At 37.6% G+C, this 19,469-nt stretch overlaps 4 protein-coding genes and 1 long non-coding RNA gene across 7 annotated transcripts; 3 read left to right on the top strand and 2 right to left on the bottom strand.

The window, feature by feature from the left end:
* Nucleotides 1-1,762, top strand: LOC140005046 (protein ASPARTIC PROTEASE IN GUARD CELL 1-like). The gene is made up of 2 exons (XM_072045120.1): nucleotides 1-237; nucleotides 911-1,762. The coding sequence occupies exons 1-2, from the start codon at nucleotides 1-3 to the stop codon at nucleotides 1,760-1,762; spliced, it is 1,089 nt and encodes a 362-aa protein (XP_071901221.1).
* Nucleotides 1,763-3,554: 1,792 nt separating this feature from the next.
* LOC113738800 (two-component response regulator ARR10-like) lies at nucleotides 3,555-7,459 on the bottom strand. 3 transcript variants are annotated; one of them, XM_027266069.2, is made up of 6 exons: nucleotides 6,693-7,459; nucleotides 6,479-6,610; nucleotides 5,002-5,080; nucleotides 4,741-4,906; nucleotides 4,141-4,366; nucleotides 3,555-3,981 (listed from the first exon to the last, which is right to left on the bottom strand). In XM_027266069.2, exons 2-6 carry the CDS (start codon nucleotides 6,481-6,483, stop codon nucleotides 3,969-3,971), a joined length of 489 nt encoding a protein of 162 aa, XP_027121870.1. In that variant the 5' UTR covers nucleotides 6,484-6,610; nucleotides 6,693-7,459; the 3' UTR covers nucleotides 3,555-3,968. The 3 variants fall into 3 exon arrangements, with proteins under 3 accessions (XP_027121870.1, XP_071901836.1, XP_071901837.1); XM_072045735.1 differs by having other exon boundaries at nucleotides 6,479-6,563; XM_072045736.1 differs by lacking the exon at nucleotides 3,555-3,981 and having other exon boundaries at nucleotides 4,214-4,485; nucleotides 6,693-7,456.
* Nucleotides 7,460-10,279: 2,820 nt separating this feature from the next.
* LOC140005045 (protein ASPARTIC PROTEASE IN GUARD CELL 1-like) lies at nucleotides 10,280-11,436 on the top strand. Its single transcript, XM_072045119.1, has 2 exons — nucleotides 10,280-11,376; nucleotides 11,427-11,436. The coding sequence occupies exons 1-2, from the start codon at nucleotides 10,280-10,282 to the stop codon at nucleotides 11,434-11,436; spliced, it is 1,107 nt and encodes a 368-aa protein (XP_071901220.1).
* Nucleotides 11,437-11,943: 507 nt separating this feature from the next.
* On the top strand, nucleotides 11,944-12,748 carry LOC113738398 (small ribosomal subunit protein uS14-like). Its single transcript, XM_027265583.2, has one exon. It carries the CDS (start codon nucleotides 12,414-12,416, stop codon nucleotides 12,585-12,587), a length of 174 nt encoding a protein of 57 aa, XP_027121384.1. The 5' UTR covers nucleotides 11,944-12,413; the 3' UTR covers nucleotides 12,588-12,748.
* Nucleotides 12,749-16,131: 3,383 nt separating this feature from the next.
* LOC140004891 (uncharacterized) lies at nucleotides 16,132-17,638 on the bottom strand. The gene is made up of 2 exons (XR_011812709.1): nucleotides 17,538-17,638; nucleotides 16,132-16,479 (listed from the first exon to the last, which is right to left on the bottom strand). It is a non-coding gene; the product is annotated as an uncharacterized lncRNA (long non-coding RNA).
* Nucleotides 17,639-19,469: the final 1,831 nt, after the last annotated feature.

Below are 19,469 nucleotides of genomic sequence, written 5' to 3'. Positions count from 1 at the left end.
ATGGCTCGAGAAGGTCAAAGGCCATTTCCTTCCGTTAACATCTTCATCATCCTCTCCTTCTTCTCCTTAACCCTCAGTCCTTTTTCACCTCAAGTTGTCTCTGCTTCAGTTTTCAAGAGGCTTCAACTCTTCTCAACAGAAAAAACTCAGCCTAGCTCAACCTCCTCCGTCTTGTCACTCTCCCTACATCCTCATTCCTCCATCATAAAGCCGCCATACGACAACTACTCCGACCTCGTACTCTCCCGACTCGCGAGTGACCGAGCCCGAGCCAAGGTCATCAACTCCAGTGGCGGAGTTAGGAATTGCAATTAGGGGGGGCGAGTCTCTGTTATTTGGACTTGGTCCAAATAACTTTAAAATATTATTGTTTGAGTCCTTGAGAGGGGGCAAAGTGAAATTTTTTATCAATATTCTGGGGGGGGCAAACAATATAATAAAAATTATTTTACTTAGAATTTTTTTTATAACAATTGGAGGGGGGGCAAAGTGAAAATTTTTATCAATATTTGGGGGGCAAAACAATATAATAAAAATTTTTTTACTTAGAATTTTTTTTTTAACAATTGGAGAGGGGGCGGTTGCCCCCCCTGGCCCCCCCTTCCCTCCGCCTCTGATCAACTCCAACATCGAACGGGCTGTCTCTAGCTTCAACCACCCTCATGCTGTTAAATGGGACGTACAAGTCCAGCCGGAGGACCTCGAAGCTCCACTGACTCATTCTGAGGGAGGGTACTTAGCTTGGATCGGAGTGGGTCAACCCGTGAAAGAATTCCACCTCATAGCCGATACGGGTAGCCAAATCACCTGGCTCCAATGCCTGCCCTGCGATGCATGCTTTAACCAATCCGACCCGTTCTTTGACCCATTCGGGTCTTCATCTTATGGTCCTTTATCCTGTGCATCGCAGGAGTGTACCTCCCTGGGCACGAACCAAAATTGCAAAGCCGACCCGTGTACGTATGAAGCGTCCTACGGAGATAACTCCAGTACTACGGGAGAATTCGCCACCGAAACGGTGTCGTTTCGAGGTTCGGGTTCGGCTGATAAGGTAGCCATCGGGTGCGGGCATGCGAATCAGGGCGGGTTTGGTGGGGCAGCTGGGATACTTGGCCTTGGGGGCACCCCTGTAGGCTTTCCTTCTCAAATTAGAGCCACGTCGTTCTCCTACTGCCTTGTGGATATGGACTCGAACTCGTCCTCGAGTCTTGAGTTTAACTCAGCTCCACCCGGGGACTCAGTCTTCGTTCCCTTGATAATTAACCCAATAATTCAGGTTTATTATTACGTGGAACTCACGGGGGTCACTATTAATGGAGAAAAAGTATCCATTCCGCCATCAGATTATCAAATAGACCAAGATGGAGGTGGGGGAATCATAATTGACTCGGGCACCACGATAACTGAGTTCCCAACTCAGGTTTATAACTCGTTCCGCGATACGTTTGTTAAGTACGCTCGAGCCTTGCCTCCCATGAGTGGGTTCGACGATGGTCTTGTTAAATTTGACACTTGCTATGATCTATCATCTGAGCACAAAGATGGCTATCCAACGATGTCGTTTGAATTCCACGGGGGCAAAACGCTGTCGCTGAGGCCTGCAAATTATTTGGTTCGTGTTGATACCAGAGGCAAGCATTGTTTGGCTTTTACCGGCACTACGGAACGCGTGTCAATAATTGGGAACATACAGCAGCAAGGGATGCGGGTCACTTACGACCTTACCAATAAGTTGATTGGTTTTAGTCCGAATCAATGTTAAGACTAAGAGCACCGTCTCTTATTGCCAGTACGAGAATATATTTGATTTGAACCAAAATACTGTCCCTTCCTTCAAGAGGACATTCGAAGATATTGGAACCAAAATATTAAATTCATACTAATGCTGCTTCGTTTCAGATATTACAAAATCAGATTTAAGATTAAAAAAATGACGATAGAGAATAATGAGAATATTAGTAAAATTTATTTTTTTGATTGATTATGAATTTTAGTTTTTTTAATAAAAAATAAAATTTGTATAATTAAAATAAAAAAAATCACAAAAACTGATTATCTAACGTCAGAATCCATAAATATATAGCTAAAGTAATCAATCAAGAATAAGTCTTTAGTGACCTAGGACAAGTCATTATGGGACGAATTTACACTAAATGTAATAAGAATCGTGTAAACTAATTTGTAAGAGACAAAACTCAACTTTGAGATGCCTGGTCTCCGAAATTGTTGGGGCGACAAGGATAATACTATAATAGAGGTGCAATGCTTTTGGCAGGTTTGGACGTGGCATCAGTTTGTTATCCCCACCAGATTATCAGTTTGTTATCCCCACCTAAGGCTGCAAACAAATCAAGCCGTTCGCGAGCGGCTCGAGTCGAAATCGAGCTTGAACTCGAACTCAAAATATTAAGCTCGTTAGACTTGCGAGTTCGAGCTCGAGTGTATATATATATAATATTTTTTATTTTTTATTTTTTATTTTAAGTATATATATATTTTTATTTTCTTCTTTTAATAGTAAAATTACATATATATCCTTAATATTTTATTATTTATTAAAAAAATATTATTTTATTTATTTTTTAAAAAATAAAATAATTATTTTTTATTTTTTTTTTGAGTTCGACTCGAATCGAGTTGAGTCGAGCTCGAGCTTTAAATTGCCGGCTTGTCAAGCTCGAGCTCGAGTTCGAATTTGGTAAAATTTAGTCGAGACTCGACTCGATTAATCCAAAATTCGACTCGACTCGACTCGTTTGCAACCCTAACCACCAGATTATTTGGCTCGACGTTCACATTCCTTTCCATGACCACTTGTCGGAATGTCAAGTAATACCGGTACAAAGTTAGTCTAAACACGGCTCATATAATTCGTTTTCTGATATGATCGATGAAGATTCCTCCATTTCAATGCTTTAATATCCATATCGTTGATTTCTACCTTACATGTTCATAATGCTTTTCTTACTACTAGGAGGCATAAACGCGCTTCGCGCGATAGAAATGTAAAATGCCCTATCCACTTTTGTATACAATGCAAAATAAAATATATGAAGTAATAAAAATTGTAATTTATGCAGAAAAAGTATGCGAATTATTAGTAAAATCTGAAAGGAATGGATCCTTAAACAGGTAGTCTATGGAGTTAAACCGGTAGTCTATGGAGTTATGTCTGTTCCATACTTTGTTTTGCATATGAAAACCATTTGCAGAGAAATGACAATAAATTGTATCTACGTCTCATGTACGACATCATAGCCATTTCTTTGGTCTCCCTACCACACTTACCTTCATCTTTCCTAGTAGAAAACCCAGGCAGCCATTCAATTAACTCATTCTTGTGGAGATTATACACCATCCACATTTGTATAAAGAACTTTGTTTCTGAAAATACTCTATAAAGACGACAACAACGCTTCTGAGTGTATGTATAAAGAACTTTGTTTCCACAGAAGCTACGACATATCCCGCGTAGAAAACACACACTCAAGGCGGGCAACAAAATTGACATTGCACGTAAACAAAAATTGGTGGAAACAGGTACCACATCATCATTTTGCCAACATTACTTTCATTAAACACAAAACTCAATGGCCAATGCCTCTACTAATATTACAAAAATACCAAATCCGCACTAATTTGAAGGCTATGAGAGGAAAAACAGATTTTCTAGTCTTCAATTGTTTAAGCGATAAACAAACAGAGAGAACTCCAGCACAGTACAAACTTAGTAACCCCCTTTGAGATCGACCACATTATATGGAATTGGAGTTACAGTCTCCAAAGTTGCACCTTCTACCATGAAACCTGGTTTGGGGCCTTCAGGTTGCCTCTTAGTGTTGTTGACCTCACCTCTTGCCTTTGCTGCAGCCTTCAATTCATCATTTTTTCTGTTCTATGCTTGATTTCCTCATTGCATCGAGAAGGCTGAACATGCTCTACGCGAACATGAATCCTCTTCCTAATAATCATATTATCAACCTGTAGGTAAAATTTGTGGAAGCAAAGATTAGCTTGCTTTCAAGATAATGCAATATAAAGTAACAATGTCATGATGTTGTGGAACAGGACCATAGAAGATACATGAATAGAATAATTAACATGCAATTCTTGATGCATAAGGCCCAAAAGAAACCATACCAGTAACAAAATAACAAAGTTAGGCTAGATCTGTGTTGCTGGATCTTCATGATCATGTCCGTCATCTTCACTCTCATCTTCTTCATCCTTCCTCTTTTTATTAAGTTTCCCATTCTGATCTCTGTTACCTGTATTCTGATGCCCGTGACAGACATCTCTATTTCCCTGAACAGCCTTGTCTTCATAAGTAGACTTGCCTTGTTTCTTGGTATCAAACTTCTTTTTCCTGATAACATGTTGCCAAATATTCCTCAGCTCCTTAATTCGAACAAGTTTCACCAAAGTCACATGCACCATGCATGACCCCTTTTATTACAAGCTTGGGATCACTGTTTGCTGATAACACTGGCAGAATTCAAGGAAGTATTAGAAATTCATATGGAATGATCAAAGGGTTTCTATAACATAATGTCCAAATGCTCAATATGCATATATTTTGAAAGACAAAATAGTAAAACGTTCTTACTTCACGCATTTGAGCAAATAATGCCAAAATAATGCAGATAAGTAAATGACATGCTTCCTGTTCCCAAATGCATTCCAGAAAGGAGTAATCATAACATTCTCGAATGACATAGAAGAGAAAGTTTGTTTGCTTACTCATGACAGGAAGGTCCATTTCAAGTCCAACAAGCTCCAAAAGCTTATAGCCATCCATGTCAGGCATATGAACATCCCTAATTACTAAGTCAAATCGGTCCTTATTTTCCCTCAACGTCTTCAACATGGCTTGCTGGGTATTTTGAGTACTGTAAGTTGAATGAGACTGAAGAAAAGAAAGAAAAACATAAATGTTTGTACTAAAGTGAGCATTGTCAGCATGAAGTTGAAGACATTTCAAATTCAGTGTGGAAAAAGTACCTGATACAGCCTTTTTTTGTTGTTTCCATCCCACACACTAACATAACCATCACAACCCCCAGTAGCAAATGTACCATAGCTGCATATTTAAATCAGTTTTGAGATAGATTACAAGAAGAGGCTAAAGATATTCAATCAATAGAAAATTGTAATAGATCCAGCTCCACTAGTGAAATATCTTAGCATTGATTTTCTTTCTTAACAAAACTTGAAAAAAAAAAAAAGAGGCCATACAATCCAACTTCCAATGAATGACTGCTGAACAATAATCTCTTTATTGTGGATAAATGTATATGCACCACTTATATAAGATGAAATGCAATTGAATTCAATGGGGTAGACAATGTCCCTTCCAGCTCCAGATTTTCGATGACACTTGAATGCATATCTACACATATAAACCATCATATAGTAGACAATTATCAAGGTCTGCCTGTTTCATTCTTGTTGAATTCTTGATATAAGAAATTTACTCATCTTATTCAATAGCCAACAGAAGTTTTAATCCACCAGCTCATAAGGAATTACACACATGTCAATATCATTGCACCATGTTTCATTCTCTAACAAGTAATTTTAAGGTGAGATGCAAGAAGGTAAAAGTACAAAAAACTGGATAAGAGCCTCTATGAAGAGCTAACAAATTGAGGAGGACCGAACATAAGAATGATATTGGTAAGGTACCATAATAGCTTAGTTCCTCATTCCTCTCCTCTATATTACTCTCCGAATCAAAGTTGCCATAAAAGTAAAACTTATGCAGACACACAAACTAAGATTGATCATATCCTGTATACTACTCCAAAACTGCCGCCTCCTATTCTAGTTTGAGGAGAGAAAGTGTCATGTTGCTGACCTCAAAGAGTTGTATGAGAATAGCCTAACATTGCTGGTAGCAAGCTCTAACCATGCAGAAGCAGATAGAAAACCAGAGAATCAGAAGTGATCATATACAAAATCATGGAAAAGAGTTGTAGATTAGTATATGCACTATTCAGATGAAACCATAACACCCATCCTAAAATATGCAGTATAAATCTCACAAAAAAAATTCAGGTTCTTATATCTTTGAACTGAAACTGTTATCTAAGTTGTGAGCCGCTAAAGGCACTTATGTCCCGCTTAGATTAAGCTCAAATTGAAACCTGACTTTGGAGCTTTTTCTGAACCAAACAACTCTAAACTGGGTAACATAGCTACCTTAAGAATACATGGATCGACTCCACTTATCAAGTTAGAAAAAACAGATGTTTCCTAAGGACGCATAGTTATGATGAGAAGCTTGAAGGTTGTGATTGCCTAGGGAATATCTAGAGTTGAAAATTGGAAATCGGGAAACATAAATTCAGGTTCAATTACTTATTCGTAAACTGTTAAATCCAATCAACAAAATTATCACCATGCTCAAATTTAGCAATAATTGAGAAAAACCTCCATTCAAGCCTAAACTAAAAATTGAAATATTCTTGGTTCTTACCTCATGGCACATGTGCTTTATTTGTCCCTTGCAAGAACCAAATGCACTGAAACAGCTACTAAACCCCATCTCTCCTTTTACGCATCTGATGACAAGACCCAACCAAGAAAAATCTTACAATCGTTGATGCACCTGCTTCAAATCCAGACCCATTACCTCGTAAGATAAGACAACAGAGTATGAAAAACCGATTGAGGAAAAAAAAAAGGCAAACCTTTATCCAACTTCCCACAGGTTGTTTTGGACGGCAAAGGAGGATTATACTCGAATTCGGGTGCCGGTGAATAAAGAAGTAAACTATACGTAGTAAGATGGGATAGGGAGAAGAAAGGGCAGGAAAGGGAGAGGAAGTGTGAGAAGAGCGGCGGGGATGAAAGGCGGGTCAGCTTAGGGTTAGGAAAAAGGGAAAAGGAAGATGCTTTAATTGTTCTCTTTCTCTGTTTCCTCCAAGCAAGGATGGTCTGGAGATCTGGAGGAGCCGAGCCTATAAAGGGCGAGGGTCTGGGTCCGGAGGGTTTGGAGATCTAGGGAGGAAAGGCAGTGAGAGATGCCGATGATGGCGAGGATCTTGCTATGGAATTGAAAGGCCTCCCAAAGGCTGAGAGATAAATGAGAGGAAGAAGGTGTGGCGGTGGAGGAGAAATGGTATTAAAAAAAAAAAAGGGAACAGCGAGGCTGAACTTGAAGCAGAAGGAGGCGAAAGGGGAATCCCAGGGCCAGTGGAAGAAAGCGGACCTCTGATGCTGGGTAGAAAAGGAGCCGATAGAGGAGAGGGAGACAGTGTGTCGACGGAGGAGGAGGAGGAGCGAATGGACAAAGTATGAGGATGTACGTAACCCTAGAGGAAAGGAGAGAGAAATTGAGAGGACAGAGCAACATTGTTGTGGAAAGAAGAAGAGAAAGAGAAAAGAGGAAAAAGAATGACAGAAGAAAGAGAGAGAGAGAAGCTGCAGAGAGAAGGCAGCGGGAAGAGAGAATGCAGCAGAAGCACATGGGACACTGGCAACGAGGCCAGGTGGGAAGCTAACGCGCAAGGCGCGAAGGACTGAATGCTTCTAATCCACACGCCGGGCACGTGAGAGGACGACGAAAGTTTTGGCTGAATTCTGTTGGGACGTTATCTACTTATGTTGAAAAGTTCCGTCAATTGAGTGCCTTTTTTCATCGGTTAACTTAGTCATGAAAACATGATAATGAACTTGAGAAATTTATAAATTAAAAGATTTTGTTTTAATAAATATATTTTGTACACTGACAGCGTATGCATATATTAACGAATTTAAATACATGTTATAGATATAAAATTTAAAACGTACATGAGTCATGCGTCTATACATGATCAGATACACATTAGATAGGAAAAATAATCGTTCTTTCGATTAGTAAACAGGGTATATATGATGTATTTCGTCGATAGATATAGAATGAATAAAGTTCTGGCAAGGAGGGAGTTGTACGACCATTCCATTCCATTGGCTGTTTCATTTTCCACATGAATGCTTGCAAAATAATACAAGGCCGATTGGATTCAGCCCTGCTGTCTTCATTTTAATTTGATAGTAAGTTATGTTGAGTCTTGATTGTTTTTGCTGGATTAATCCTTGAGCTAGCTTTTCCCACACATATTCGGTCATGTCAATTGAGGTATACGTACAAGACAAATCCTCTCCGTTTTCGCTGTAATGATTTATCAGTTGCGCTCGTTGCACGATCGAGCTGGAACTCGTAAGGTCTGCCGATCTGGTGAAGAATTAGTGTACACATAAAAGGAAGAATTACGTTGCGAAGAATTAATGGAAGAAACACATTTTCTTTCTTCTAGTCCTGCTCCTGGCTTGACCTAATAAAACTATAAAAGGGGAAATTTTCTTTTTTTGTTTCCAGCTTTAATGCTTTGTTTTTGCCTTACCGAAAATTGGCAAGAAAAAAGTCCTGGTCTTTGTGGGCTCTGATTAATGGGTATCAAAGAAGGTTAACTTCTTTGGTTTGTCTGATTGATCGACTAGTCGCCACTGAGTCAATAGGCTTTACCTGCAGACTGGTCGAACGAGTCTGCATCAGAATATTCTATCCAATTGCAATGAGCCCTCTGGTGCGGTGCCTTGATACAACCCCTATTCCATAATGTTGGGCTCGTGGTTCTCATTAATTGAAAACCATAGAAAAGTGTAATATCCTATGAAAACTAGAATGTTGGCCATCTTTCATTGGCAACTCTAATTTAGGACATGTAACTGTTTCAGTGTACAATACAATTTGTTTTTAAAGTTCTAAAAAGTTTAGGCTAGGGACAAATATGTAGAAGCAATTATACATTTACAGATTTGGCGACTAGACAATTAAAGTTTTTGATAAATGAGTTCAAATTAAGGCCATTTGTTCTTTTTTTTTTTGTGTACCAAAAATTTAAAGTTTCTTCTTTATTTAAACAACTAGAAAGAGCATTAACGAATGACGACTAGAGTTTCTCTAGGTTAAATCAAATGGACAAGAAGACGAAATGGTCTGATTGGTTGACGAATGGTAAAAGTGCAGCTGTTTTGATGTTGTGTACGTAACGGATCTTCTGTCCCACATCAGCTGTTTTGATGTTGCGTACCGTTGACAGCTAATTAGTCGCCTAATATGCATGCGATACCGAAAGGGAGTTTCTGCATGAAACACGATTATCTGAATTTTCAACTTTGATTTCAAGTATGGTTTATGTGTCAAGATGAACGTCTACGGTATTTGGTGATTGGCCTCTTTGCAGGATTTTTCTCTGTTCAAAGAAAGTGCCATCGCATTCATTATACAAAAAAAATTCCAATTGTACTGTCTCTTCTTCTTAGAGATGGACCCGGACCACGCAGGTAAAATTGTGGACCGTGTGAGTTTAGAGAGCCACATAATTCCTTGTGTTCCACAACTCTTGGGGAAAGAATTTGCATGTAAAATCCGCAACAGATCTTCTGTCTGGTAATCTTTGTCACTTTCTATCTCACTTTTTATTATATTACTATTTCTCCTACATAAACATCATATTTTAGTTTTTTTTTGTTTCTTTAAAATTCAATAGCTATTAATTGAATAAAAATAAATATAACAGTTCAAAAAAGCAATATATAATAGAAAATTAAAAAATACAGCAAAAAATTCATAAAAATCTCATTTTTTTTATGCATTTTGATTTTTTGAGTTTGTTAAATTTTGTGTATTACTCAATTAATAGTTATTGGATTTTAAGAAAATAAAAAAGAACTAAAACATGATGTTTATGTAAGAGAAATGACAATATAATACAAAGTAAGATAGAAAGTGGTATAGAGTGTGGGACAGAAGATCCGTTGCATGTAAAACCTTTGAAGATTTTTTTTTAACGTAAAACCCTTGATGATTTCTTTACGAAAAATTATTACTTGCATATATTAACCCATAGCACCCACCATTATTACTTGTTTAATTTTCTCTTCATTTCTTCAGGGAAGAAGGGTCTGTTGGTGTCTGATGCTGTTCTCGCGGATTTAACATGAATAAAAATTCCTTATTAAGCTTCAAAGAATTTTTTTTTTGAAAAAAAAAAGGTCTCTTCATTCTTCTTCTAGACTCTTGTCTCGTAACAAGGAATATCAGTTATTCTACATTCTCCGAACATGTCTTCGTTTGAAGGACTAGTAAATGTATATGTACCCTTTGTAAAATGTGAATGCAGCCATGTCTTAAATTAATTAACCACATGCCCTCCATGCAGATCGACGTGTATATAAACCCTTGCTCGTTCCAAACTTCTCATCACTTCTCTTCTGCTCCAAACCCACAAACATGGCTCGAGAAGCTCAAAGGCCATTTCCTTCCATTAACATCTTCATCATCCTCTTCTTCTTCTTCTTCCCCCTCAGTCCCTTTTCACCTCAAGCAGTCTCTGCTTCAGTTTTCAAAAGACTTCAGCTCTTCTCAACAGAAAAAGCTCAGCCCACCTCGACCTCCTCCGTTTTGTCCCTCTCCCTACATCCTTATTCATCCATCATAAAGCCGCCAAACAACAACTACTCCGACCTCGTACGCTCCCGACTGGCGAGTGACCGAGCCCGAGCCAAGCTCATCAACTCCAAAATTGAGCGGGCTCTCTCCACCTTCAACCGCCCTCATGACGTTAAACCGGACGCCCAAGTCCAACCGGAGGACCTGGAAACTACGCTGACTCCATTTGGAGGAGCGTACTTAGCTCAGGTCGGAGTGGGCCAACCAGTAAAAGAATTCCTCCTGGTAGCGGATACGGGTAGCCAAATCAACTGGCTCCAATGCCTACCCTGCGATGGATGTTCTAGCGTGTCCGGTTCGGTCTTTGACCCATCTGGGTCTTCATCTTATAGTCTTTTATCCTGCGCATCCCAGGAATGTGCCTCCCTGGGCGAAAACCGAAATTGCACTGCTGACCCGTGTATGTTTAGAGCGGGCTACTTAGAGGGATCCAGCGTCGTGGGAGAATTCGCCACTGAAACGGTGTCGTTTGGAAGTTCAGGTTCGGTTGACAAAGTAGCCATCGGGTGCGCCCATACAAATCAAAGCGTGGGGGCGTCTGGGATACTTGGTCTTGGGGGCACTCCTGTAAGCTTTCCTTCTAAAATTCAAGCCACGTCCTTCTCCTACTGTCTTGTGGATATGGACTCGGGCAAGTCCTCGACCCTTGAGTTTAACTCAGCTCCACCTGGTGACTCAGTCCTCGTTCCTTTGATTTTTAATCCAAGTGGGATTTTTTACTACGTGGAGCTCACGGGGATTACCATTAATGGAGAACAAGTACCCATTCCGGCATCAGCTTACCAAATAGGCCAAGACGGACGCGGGGGAATTGTAGTTGACTCGGGCACCACCATAACTCTGTTGCCAGATGAGGTTTATAACTCGGTCCGTGATACGTTTGTTAAGTACGCTCAAGCCTTGCCTCCCACGAGCGGGTACGCTGAAGGCATATTTAAATTGGACGCTTGCTATGATCTATCCTCAAACCCCACAGACGGCTATCCAACGATGTCGCTTGATTTCTCTGGGGGCAAAACGCTGCCGTTGAGGCCTGCAAATTACTTGTTTCGTGTTGATACCAGTGGCAAGCACTGTTTGGCTTTTGCCAGCACTTCGGAAGGCGCGTCACTACTTGGGAATATACAGCAGCAAGGGATGCGGGTCACTTACGACCTTGCCAATAAGATGATTGGTTTTAGTCCGAATCAATGTTAGAGCACTCCCTCCCTCTAGTGCTACTACTAGAATATATATATATATATATATATGTATATATATATATATATGTATGTATATATAGTTGATTTCAACCCAAATAAATGTTGTTCTTCATATATATATATATATATAGTAAATGTTTTCATAATTATGTTATTTCGAGGATCTCATCGTCTACCTTTGTTCTAAAGTACTACTTTCTTTTCTCAACCAAACTAAAGGGTGCTTGGTTTGAGGGTATGGGATTTGGAATTTGGAATGATGTCCATTTTAAGTGCTTGGATAATAGGTATGAGATTGAAGATTTTGGAATGAATTCTAAAAAGTTGTCAACTCTCCATTCCCGAGTAAATTGGTGGGTTTTGTTAATTTCTATATTTGATTCCAAGATAAATTTAATAAAACATTTTTTTTATCCACTTACCCCTTCATCCTCGTTCAGTCATCCTCCCTCTAGTCTTCCTCCATCAACTCCCACCACTCATCTCCTCCTCCTGCACAACCTCACCCCTGAGTTTAAATCAGTGTCCGAATTTACAGCCGCAATCTCAAGGGATTCAACTTCAACTTGAGAAAGAAACCCCACCGGCTTGAGTCTGGTGCCACCCCACACAAAGTTCCTTAAATCTGCCTCCTCCGCCTTCAGTAATTAGGGTTGGCTTTGGCAGAAATTAGCAGCCGCTGAAAGCTTGATAGAGAGGAAGACGATATCGAGATGGGACACTCCAACATCTGGAATTCTCATCCTAAGAACCACGGCTGTGGCTCTCGCACCTGCCGTGTGTGTGGAAACTCTTATGGTATTATCAGAAAGTATGGCCTGATGTGCTGCAGACAATGCTTTTGCAGCAATGCTAAGGAGATTGGATTCATTAATAAGTATTGTTGAAGGAAAAGGTCGTTGCCTCCTTGCTAGTGGATTTTGTTAAGCAAGCTGCCGTTAGAGATAAACGGATCCCAAGTTGTTATTTGCTTTGTATTTTGAACAATTTTGGCTGTTCTAATTTGTCATTGAACCTCAATTGGTATGTGAATCTACAAATTCTACTATATGTTGTTCTTTAATATTGGATATCGCATATTTTCTTGAAAAAAAAAAGTTCCTTATATCTGTTTGCAAGCCAACAAAGAAAAAGATAGGGCAAAAATGCAATAATAATTTTGATACCTATTCCACTAAAAATTGTACCAAGCAGTAGTTATTTCAATGATATCAGGAGCTTATACCCATACTGATTTTTTTATATTTCATTCCGTATCCAATTTCAATTCCGGAGCATGAACCAAGCACCCCCTAACTTTTGTGATTCTTAGTATAATTAGATCCTTTTCTTCTTCTTTTTTTCCTTTTAGGTCCTTTTCTTTCTTTAGTATGCTAATAACTTCTTTGAGAATGAAGAAGTGCTTGTACCGTGAAAACCAGGACAGAGCTATATTTGGGCATAGCATGCATGTTTATCCGGAGATTGAATTGATTGAAAATGTAATCAATTCATAAGACTCGCATTAATCTACTCGACAATCACATTTTGGAGTTTCAAAGAAATTTCTCCCATCTATTACATCTGTTTTACGTTTTGATGTTGCCTTGTGTTGACCGCTCAGCCGCCCGAATTGCCTAATGGCGTAATCTGCGCGTCAAATGTGAAGGAGAACCTCTAGAGATAGTCCATTCATGAAGGTGCTCCCTCTAGATAAATAGTACTATTAATATACATTATAGAGAATTGAATTGAACACAAATGAAGAAAAACATAAAAATACTTGTTTTTGTAAATAGTAGCGTTTTTCTTGAAAGATCAATTCATTACCCAAAAATCCTTGCGCAAGAGACGTTCCCACCAGGATTAATACGACCTCACAAACAGCAACTTGTTCCATCATGTTTCTTTAGAATGTCTGGAGGAAAGTTATTCCACATTACGAAGAATCAAACATCTCGAAATAATTATTGTGACCAAAAGACCAACTATCAATATCATGGACTCCTTTTAAGTCTACTGACACTCGTCTCCATTTGAAGGACTAATAATTATATTATATATCTACCCTTGGAATTGATCAGAGGTACCAATTTCTTACTCTTTTTTTTTAAATTTATGGAAATTGAGTTAATTAATCCGGGCATTTAGTTGTATCCTGCTATAATGGAAAGGCCAAAATTTTGTTCCCAAAACTCAACTCAATTGGCACGGATGCTTTTAGGTGACTGACCGTAAGGTCTTGACCCTTAAACTCTCCTATTTTTCCTTCTCCTTGTAAAAGTTGGAGCCTCTATGTACCAAATATTCAAAAAAAAAAAAAAAAAAAGGAAAGAAAGAACCACCAATGGACTAATCTGCGTGTGAGACGGAAAGGAATGATGCCCTATGAGCAACGCTTATTTGCATGTTACATGCCAATGTTTTGATAGCTTAAATCAATAATTGATAGGTCAAGATTTATTTTGATTTAAAGTTTTTTTTTAAGAAAATTTGCATTGTATAACATCAAGCCCACTATATATCTAATGGCATGGATGCATAATGCTCCAACATTTCCCCAGTTTGCATCATGAAAATGAAACACCAGCTGCCGTTGGCGCATCTACCTTGTTTCCACCGTAAATTCCAATTTGATTCCTTTTTGATATGCCTGTATCAGAAAGGCCAACTATCGCGATGCAGCGGATGCCTGCAAGACTCTAAAAAGTCTTCCCTCCCAGAACTCAAAATTTCGATTAAAAGCCTACTAAAGTTTGTTAAAATCTTCTCGTTCTTTCCCTTTCTTTCATACGGTAACGACACTCGTGGACCGGGGCGGATTTAGGCTTAGTTTGGGAGTTTATGAAGGAAGAGAAAAGAAAAGAAAAGATAGCTTAGGAAAGAAAGGAAGAGAAGGGAAAAGATGCATATTTCGTTTGGGAGCTTAATGAAAAAAAAGAAAAGAAATATCTTTCTCTTATTTGAGAGTTGGAGAGATATGGAAAGAAAGGATTTTATGAGAATACAACTTTACATATTTGCCCTTTCTATTTGTAAATCAAAGTCCAAAAATTAGCTTTCTTGTTCCCATAAATAGAATATTTGGACAAAACAAATTTCTAAAACAATTGCATATGCATTCCCACAAGGTGAATAATACAACAAATTTCTTACTGGACTTCGATTCTCTTGCATGCATGTAAATCGCCTCAAGTCGTTGTAGTATCTTTTAGGTATTCTTGACATATGATTTTGATATTGACCGGAAATGCCATTGTACATGTTTCAGCTAGTGTTTTTGCTAAGCTGAAACTCAAGTTTACTACTAATTATTAGATTATCTCAATCTTCACTTCTTCACCACTTGATCCATCCTAATGTTTATAAAATTTTATTTGTTGATAGTTAATGCACTGACAAGCATGACGTCTGGCATTTAATATTGAAAGTTTTCATCATTTGATCTTTTTTTTTAAAAGAAAAATCATTCCAATACCATTTTGATGAATAAGACTGACGATTACTAACCAAGACTAGAAATAAACCCGTTTTTAATGTAAAAAATATTACTAACAAATTTATTTATCGGATAAACTAAAAATAAACTCGTTTTTCAATAAAATACTAGTTCTTTATGGCTTTCCTCCATTATAAGAACGGAGTACCCAAGTTTTTATGGGCATTTTATTCTGAATCATTTAATTTATGTTAAATACATAAATATTTGCAAACAAAATTCAAAAGCCGTTACACAAATATTTTTACGAAAGAAAAACTAGCATGTTTTGTATTTAATATAAATGAAGTATTTGAAAGTAAAAAAAAAAAATTGTTCATAACATACCAGCTCTTTACGAGTTTCTTCCATTAGATGAACAAACTATTTGCTATTTATGAGCATTTTACTTTGAATCATTTAATCCGTTTACCTCTCCTTCACTTTTCAGCTGTCCGTTGGAGACTCCCTCATAAATGTATCCTCCACTCTAATTCACGGTAATTACCTCTATTGGTTCAAGTTTCACCCAAATCTTGTACTCACATTGTTGTAAGAATGAATTGGAAGCTGAAATGCGGCGATTTTTACATAAACCTACTCACACACAATAAATCTAAAACCTTTAATTTCTTTGGGAAATATCCTTGAACCCAAAGAGTAATAATTCTTAACAAGAAAAGACTGCAGGCTGAAGAAGAAGGAAGCAGTGATGTAAAAGTAGAGTGCCATCCTGATGAGATCTTATTTAGCTTTAACAGCTGCTCAACTGTCTATTATTTTTAGCTTTAGTTTGCTAAGTTGAAACTCAGGTTTACCACTTGCTAAGCTGAAACATTAGTGATAAACTCAGGTTTCAGCCATATATATGTTAGCCAGTCTGTTTGCTTTCTAAAGCAAAGATTGGTGAAAACAACAAATAATTAAGCAAGGAGGTGCATGGTACCATAAAATACATAAACAAGATATACGTGGAATGCAACCCAAGTAAATAAAATGCCATGCAACCAAGTGAACTCAAAATATACATAAACCAGGTTTACATGGAATGCAACTAGGTTTCCTGTTGCATTCAGATTTCCGAATTCACATGAGCATTTACTCCTGATACAAAGCAATTCTATCAATTTCTAAACAAAAATACACCCAATGATCTACATATTTTCAAAACATGAAATGACCAGTGGGTAATTGGAATCATCTTCAAAACATTTGCATTGCTATTTCATTCCTTAAACTCTCTCCTTGAGCATGATCTTTTTCAGCACTTATATCACCACTTTCTTCCTCCGATGGAGATTGACGTGCCAATTCCTCATCCACTTCATTAATGTACTCCAAGTCAGGATCAAACTCCATGAGAAAATTATGTAATATACAACAAGCAAGCACAATTTGTGATTGTATTTCACCACTATAAATTGGTTGAGTATGGTTTGGCTGCATGTCATAGACTCTGGTTTGGCTGCATGTCAAGAACCAATATCAAGAAAAGCAATGTGGTGCCTTTGAAGATGTATGTTCCCTTGGGATTTTGCACGTACATAATTTGTATGACTATTATAGCCCTCAATTCTTGTGAAACTTTTTTTTTTTGCACCGTGAGTATCTACTAATAATGTAGGATTCAAAGTTTTTTTTTTACCTACTATATTGTATACTTGATTAATTTATTTGTAATAACAGAGCAATGTATGAAAATTTAAAGAATGTGTCAAGTTTGTCGAACTCTGTGGGTTTGAGATAATTGAATTCCGAATTTTTGTACCTATCTAAAGACAAAGTTTACATGGCCAGACTTGCAGAAGCTTCGACAGTTTTAAACTCTGCTATTACCAATCCTTACGTTGGACTGTTTTTAAGGTAATTTAAGGCTTATTATATACCCAGGATCGTAACTTGAGCAGGGACAAGCATGAAACCTCTTGGGGATGATGAATAAGGAGATCTCTAATTTTGTTTTTGTACATCAGCCTCCATTCAAAACAATACTTCTAGTATTACTATCTTTGTAATCATTTCAAAGAAACATGCATTATTACAATAAAAAAGGCTAACATATTGTTTATGGACTCTGTGTTGATCATTTTACACTTTGAAGCTTACACGGGCAAATAAACAAACAAAATGTATGCATTTAAATTTCATATTCATGTATCACCACTGAAACTTACATGTACCATAACAATGCAAGATATAATCACAAATCAATAATATAAAGATCAAGATTTCCCGCAGACAAGAATTTTATGACAGAAAATGAACAAAAAAATTTAGAATATAAACAATAACAATCTACACAAAAAATGCTTTTTCCATAATTTTCTAAAGAAGATTGAGCAAAGAAAGAAAGAAAGAAGAGATTGAGTCAAAAAAATACCTGTTATTGAATTGTGGGTGTTGAACGGAAGAAAGTCAGGTGAATCTCGTTGGAAGTATTGAAAGTAAGAGCTGAGAAAAAGATGAATTGGTGGTTTTACTAATGAACTTTAGGATATATTGGGAATAATAAATTTTTGTATCAGCTTTTAAAGGACAAAAAATGTCATATTAAAAATACCTTTTGCCGCCCAACAAGTTTCCGTCCTTTTCTTCCCACTTTTGGGCGGAAAAATTTTCACCAATTGGAGGGGGTCCTATCCGTTTGTTTCCCTTCTCTCCTGTCCATGTTAAAACTCCCAAATGAAGGAAATGGTACGGCTGTCTCTCTAGTCACTTTCTTTTCTATCCTTTTCTCTCCATCTAAAGGAAGCCTTAAGGTGGGGGCACTGGGAGCAACGGGCCCCCACTGCCCCCCTTAAATTCTTATAATATTTGTACAATTTTAATATAATTTTAAATGTGCCCCCAGAGTTTTTTTAGAAAGAATGTGAAAGAATTACGTGATTTTTTAAATTACTTCATAAACTAAAATTCTAAAAAGATACGTGGGGCACAAATTCCATTTGAAATAAGCTAAAAAAAGCCTTTTCATTTTAATTAGCAAGTACCAATAATATCATTCACTTTCTTTGGGCCCTACTCCCCAATTTCCCTTCCCTCATCTGGTCCCCCATTTTCTCCCCACAACCGAGAGCCACTACCTTCCACAACCAAGCAGCTAGCTACTCTTTCTCTTGATCAATTCATCCAATCATATCATTCACTTCCTTTGTCCCCACTTCCCAATTTCCCTTCCTTCCACTGGTCCCCTATTTTCCCTCCACAACCGAGAGCCATTCTTACTTCTATAACCAAATTAGTTATCAAAATATAAAAACTCGCAGTGAGCAATTGTAAATAGTGTAATTTATTTTTGAAATAAAATTATTATTACATTAATAATTTTGAATTTGTCTTTTTATATTTTTCATGGAATATATGTATCATTTGTACTTGTTGGTGATTTTTTTTTTTTTTGCTTAAAAAACTAGAAAAAGAGTAGGTAAAAAATTTTAGTGTTGCTTTGCCCCTACTAAGAATTTTTTCTGGCTCCGCCCCTGCTCGTAGACTAGGAATATCAGTTGTACATTCTCACTTACACATTGTACATATCTTGATTTGAAGGACTGGCGATTAATTGTGTATGTACTCTCTTTCTTGTATGTTAAGGTACCAAACTTTTACTTTTCTATGGAAATTAAATTGATATGGACCTTTGTTATCAAAATTTTTTTTTTGATATGGACCTTCAATAAATAATAGTAACACGCTACTGATGCCCTGCGTGCAGATCAACGTACGTGTATATAATAAACCCATGCTCATCTCCCAAACTTCTCATCACTTCTCTTCTTTGTTTGTTGTCTGCTGCGGCAAAAACCACAAACATTTACATGGCTCGAAAAGCTGCAAGCCCATTTCCTTCCGTTAACATCTTCATCATCCTCTTCTTCCTCTTCTTCACCCTCAGTCCTTTTTCATCTCAAGCGGTATCTGCTTCGGTTTTCAAGAGACTTCGACTCTTCTCAACAGAAGAAACTCAGCCCACCTCCACCTCCTCCGTTTTGTCCCTCTCCCTACATCCTCATTCATCCCTCATAAAATGCTGTTTATGAAATGCATATAGGTGTTGATTTGATTTCAACCCAAATAAAATGCTGTTTATGAAAACATACTAATATTGCTTAAACAATAACATGGGTACTTGGTAATCTCTTTATTAGATGTCTTTGAAGAAATTTTGTTGTTTGGATATCACCTTTGCTGAAAGAATTGGAATTCATATAGTCTCATCATCAACAATATATCGTTAATATAACACATAGACCCCGTTATATTGCAAATACACGATTAAATCTTTTGGCTACTAATTCAACATAAAAATGACATG

The sequence above is a fragment of the Coffea arabica genome, chromosome 4c, assembly GCF_036785885.1.
Source record: "Coffea arabica cultivar ET-39 chromosome 4c, Coffea Arabica ET-39 HiFi, whole genome shotgun sequence".
Taxonomy (NCBI): domain Eukaryota; kingdom Viridiplantae; phylum Streptophyta; class Magnoliopsida; order Gentianales; family Rubiaceae; genus Coffea; species Coffea arabica.
Note: the sequence above shows the minus strand (reverse complement) of the source record. Positions and strands in the feature narration are given on the sequence as shown.

Excerpts from the sequence above, each read along its gene's own strand:
- LOC113738398 (XM_027265583.2), top strand. The coding sequence starts at position 12,414 with ATGGGACACTCCAACATCTGGAATTCTCATCCTAAGAACCACGGCTGT.
- LOC113738800 (XM_027266069.2), bottom strand. Across the intron at positions 4,907-5,001 it reads ACAAAAAAAGGCTGTATCAG|TCTCATTCAACTTACAGTAC; the intron begins GTACTTTTTCCA and ends TCTTTTCTTCAG. Across the intron at positions 4,367-4,740 it reads AATGGACCTTCCTGTCATGA|GAAAAAGAAGTTTGATACCA; the intron begins GTAAGCAAACAA and ends ACATGTTATCAG.
- LOC140005045 (XM_072045119.1), top strand. The coding sequence starts at position 10,280 with ATGGCTCGAGAAGCTCAAAGGCCATTTCCTTCCATTAACATCTTCATC.
- LOC140005046 (XM_072045120.1), top strand. The coding sequence starts at position 1 with ATGGCTCGAGAAGGTCAAAGGCCATTTCCTTCCGTTAACATCTTCATC. Across the intron at positions 238-910 it reads ACGACAACTACTCCGACCTC|GAGTGTACCTCCCTGGGCAC; the intron begins GTACTCTCCCGA and ends TGTGCATCGCAG.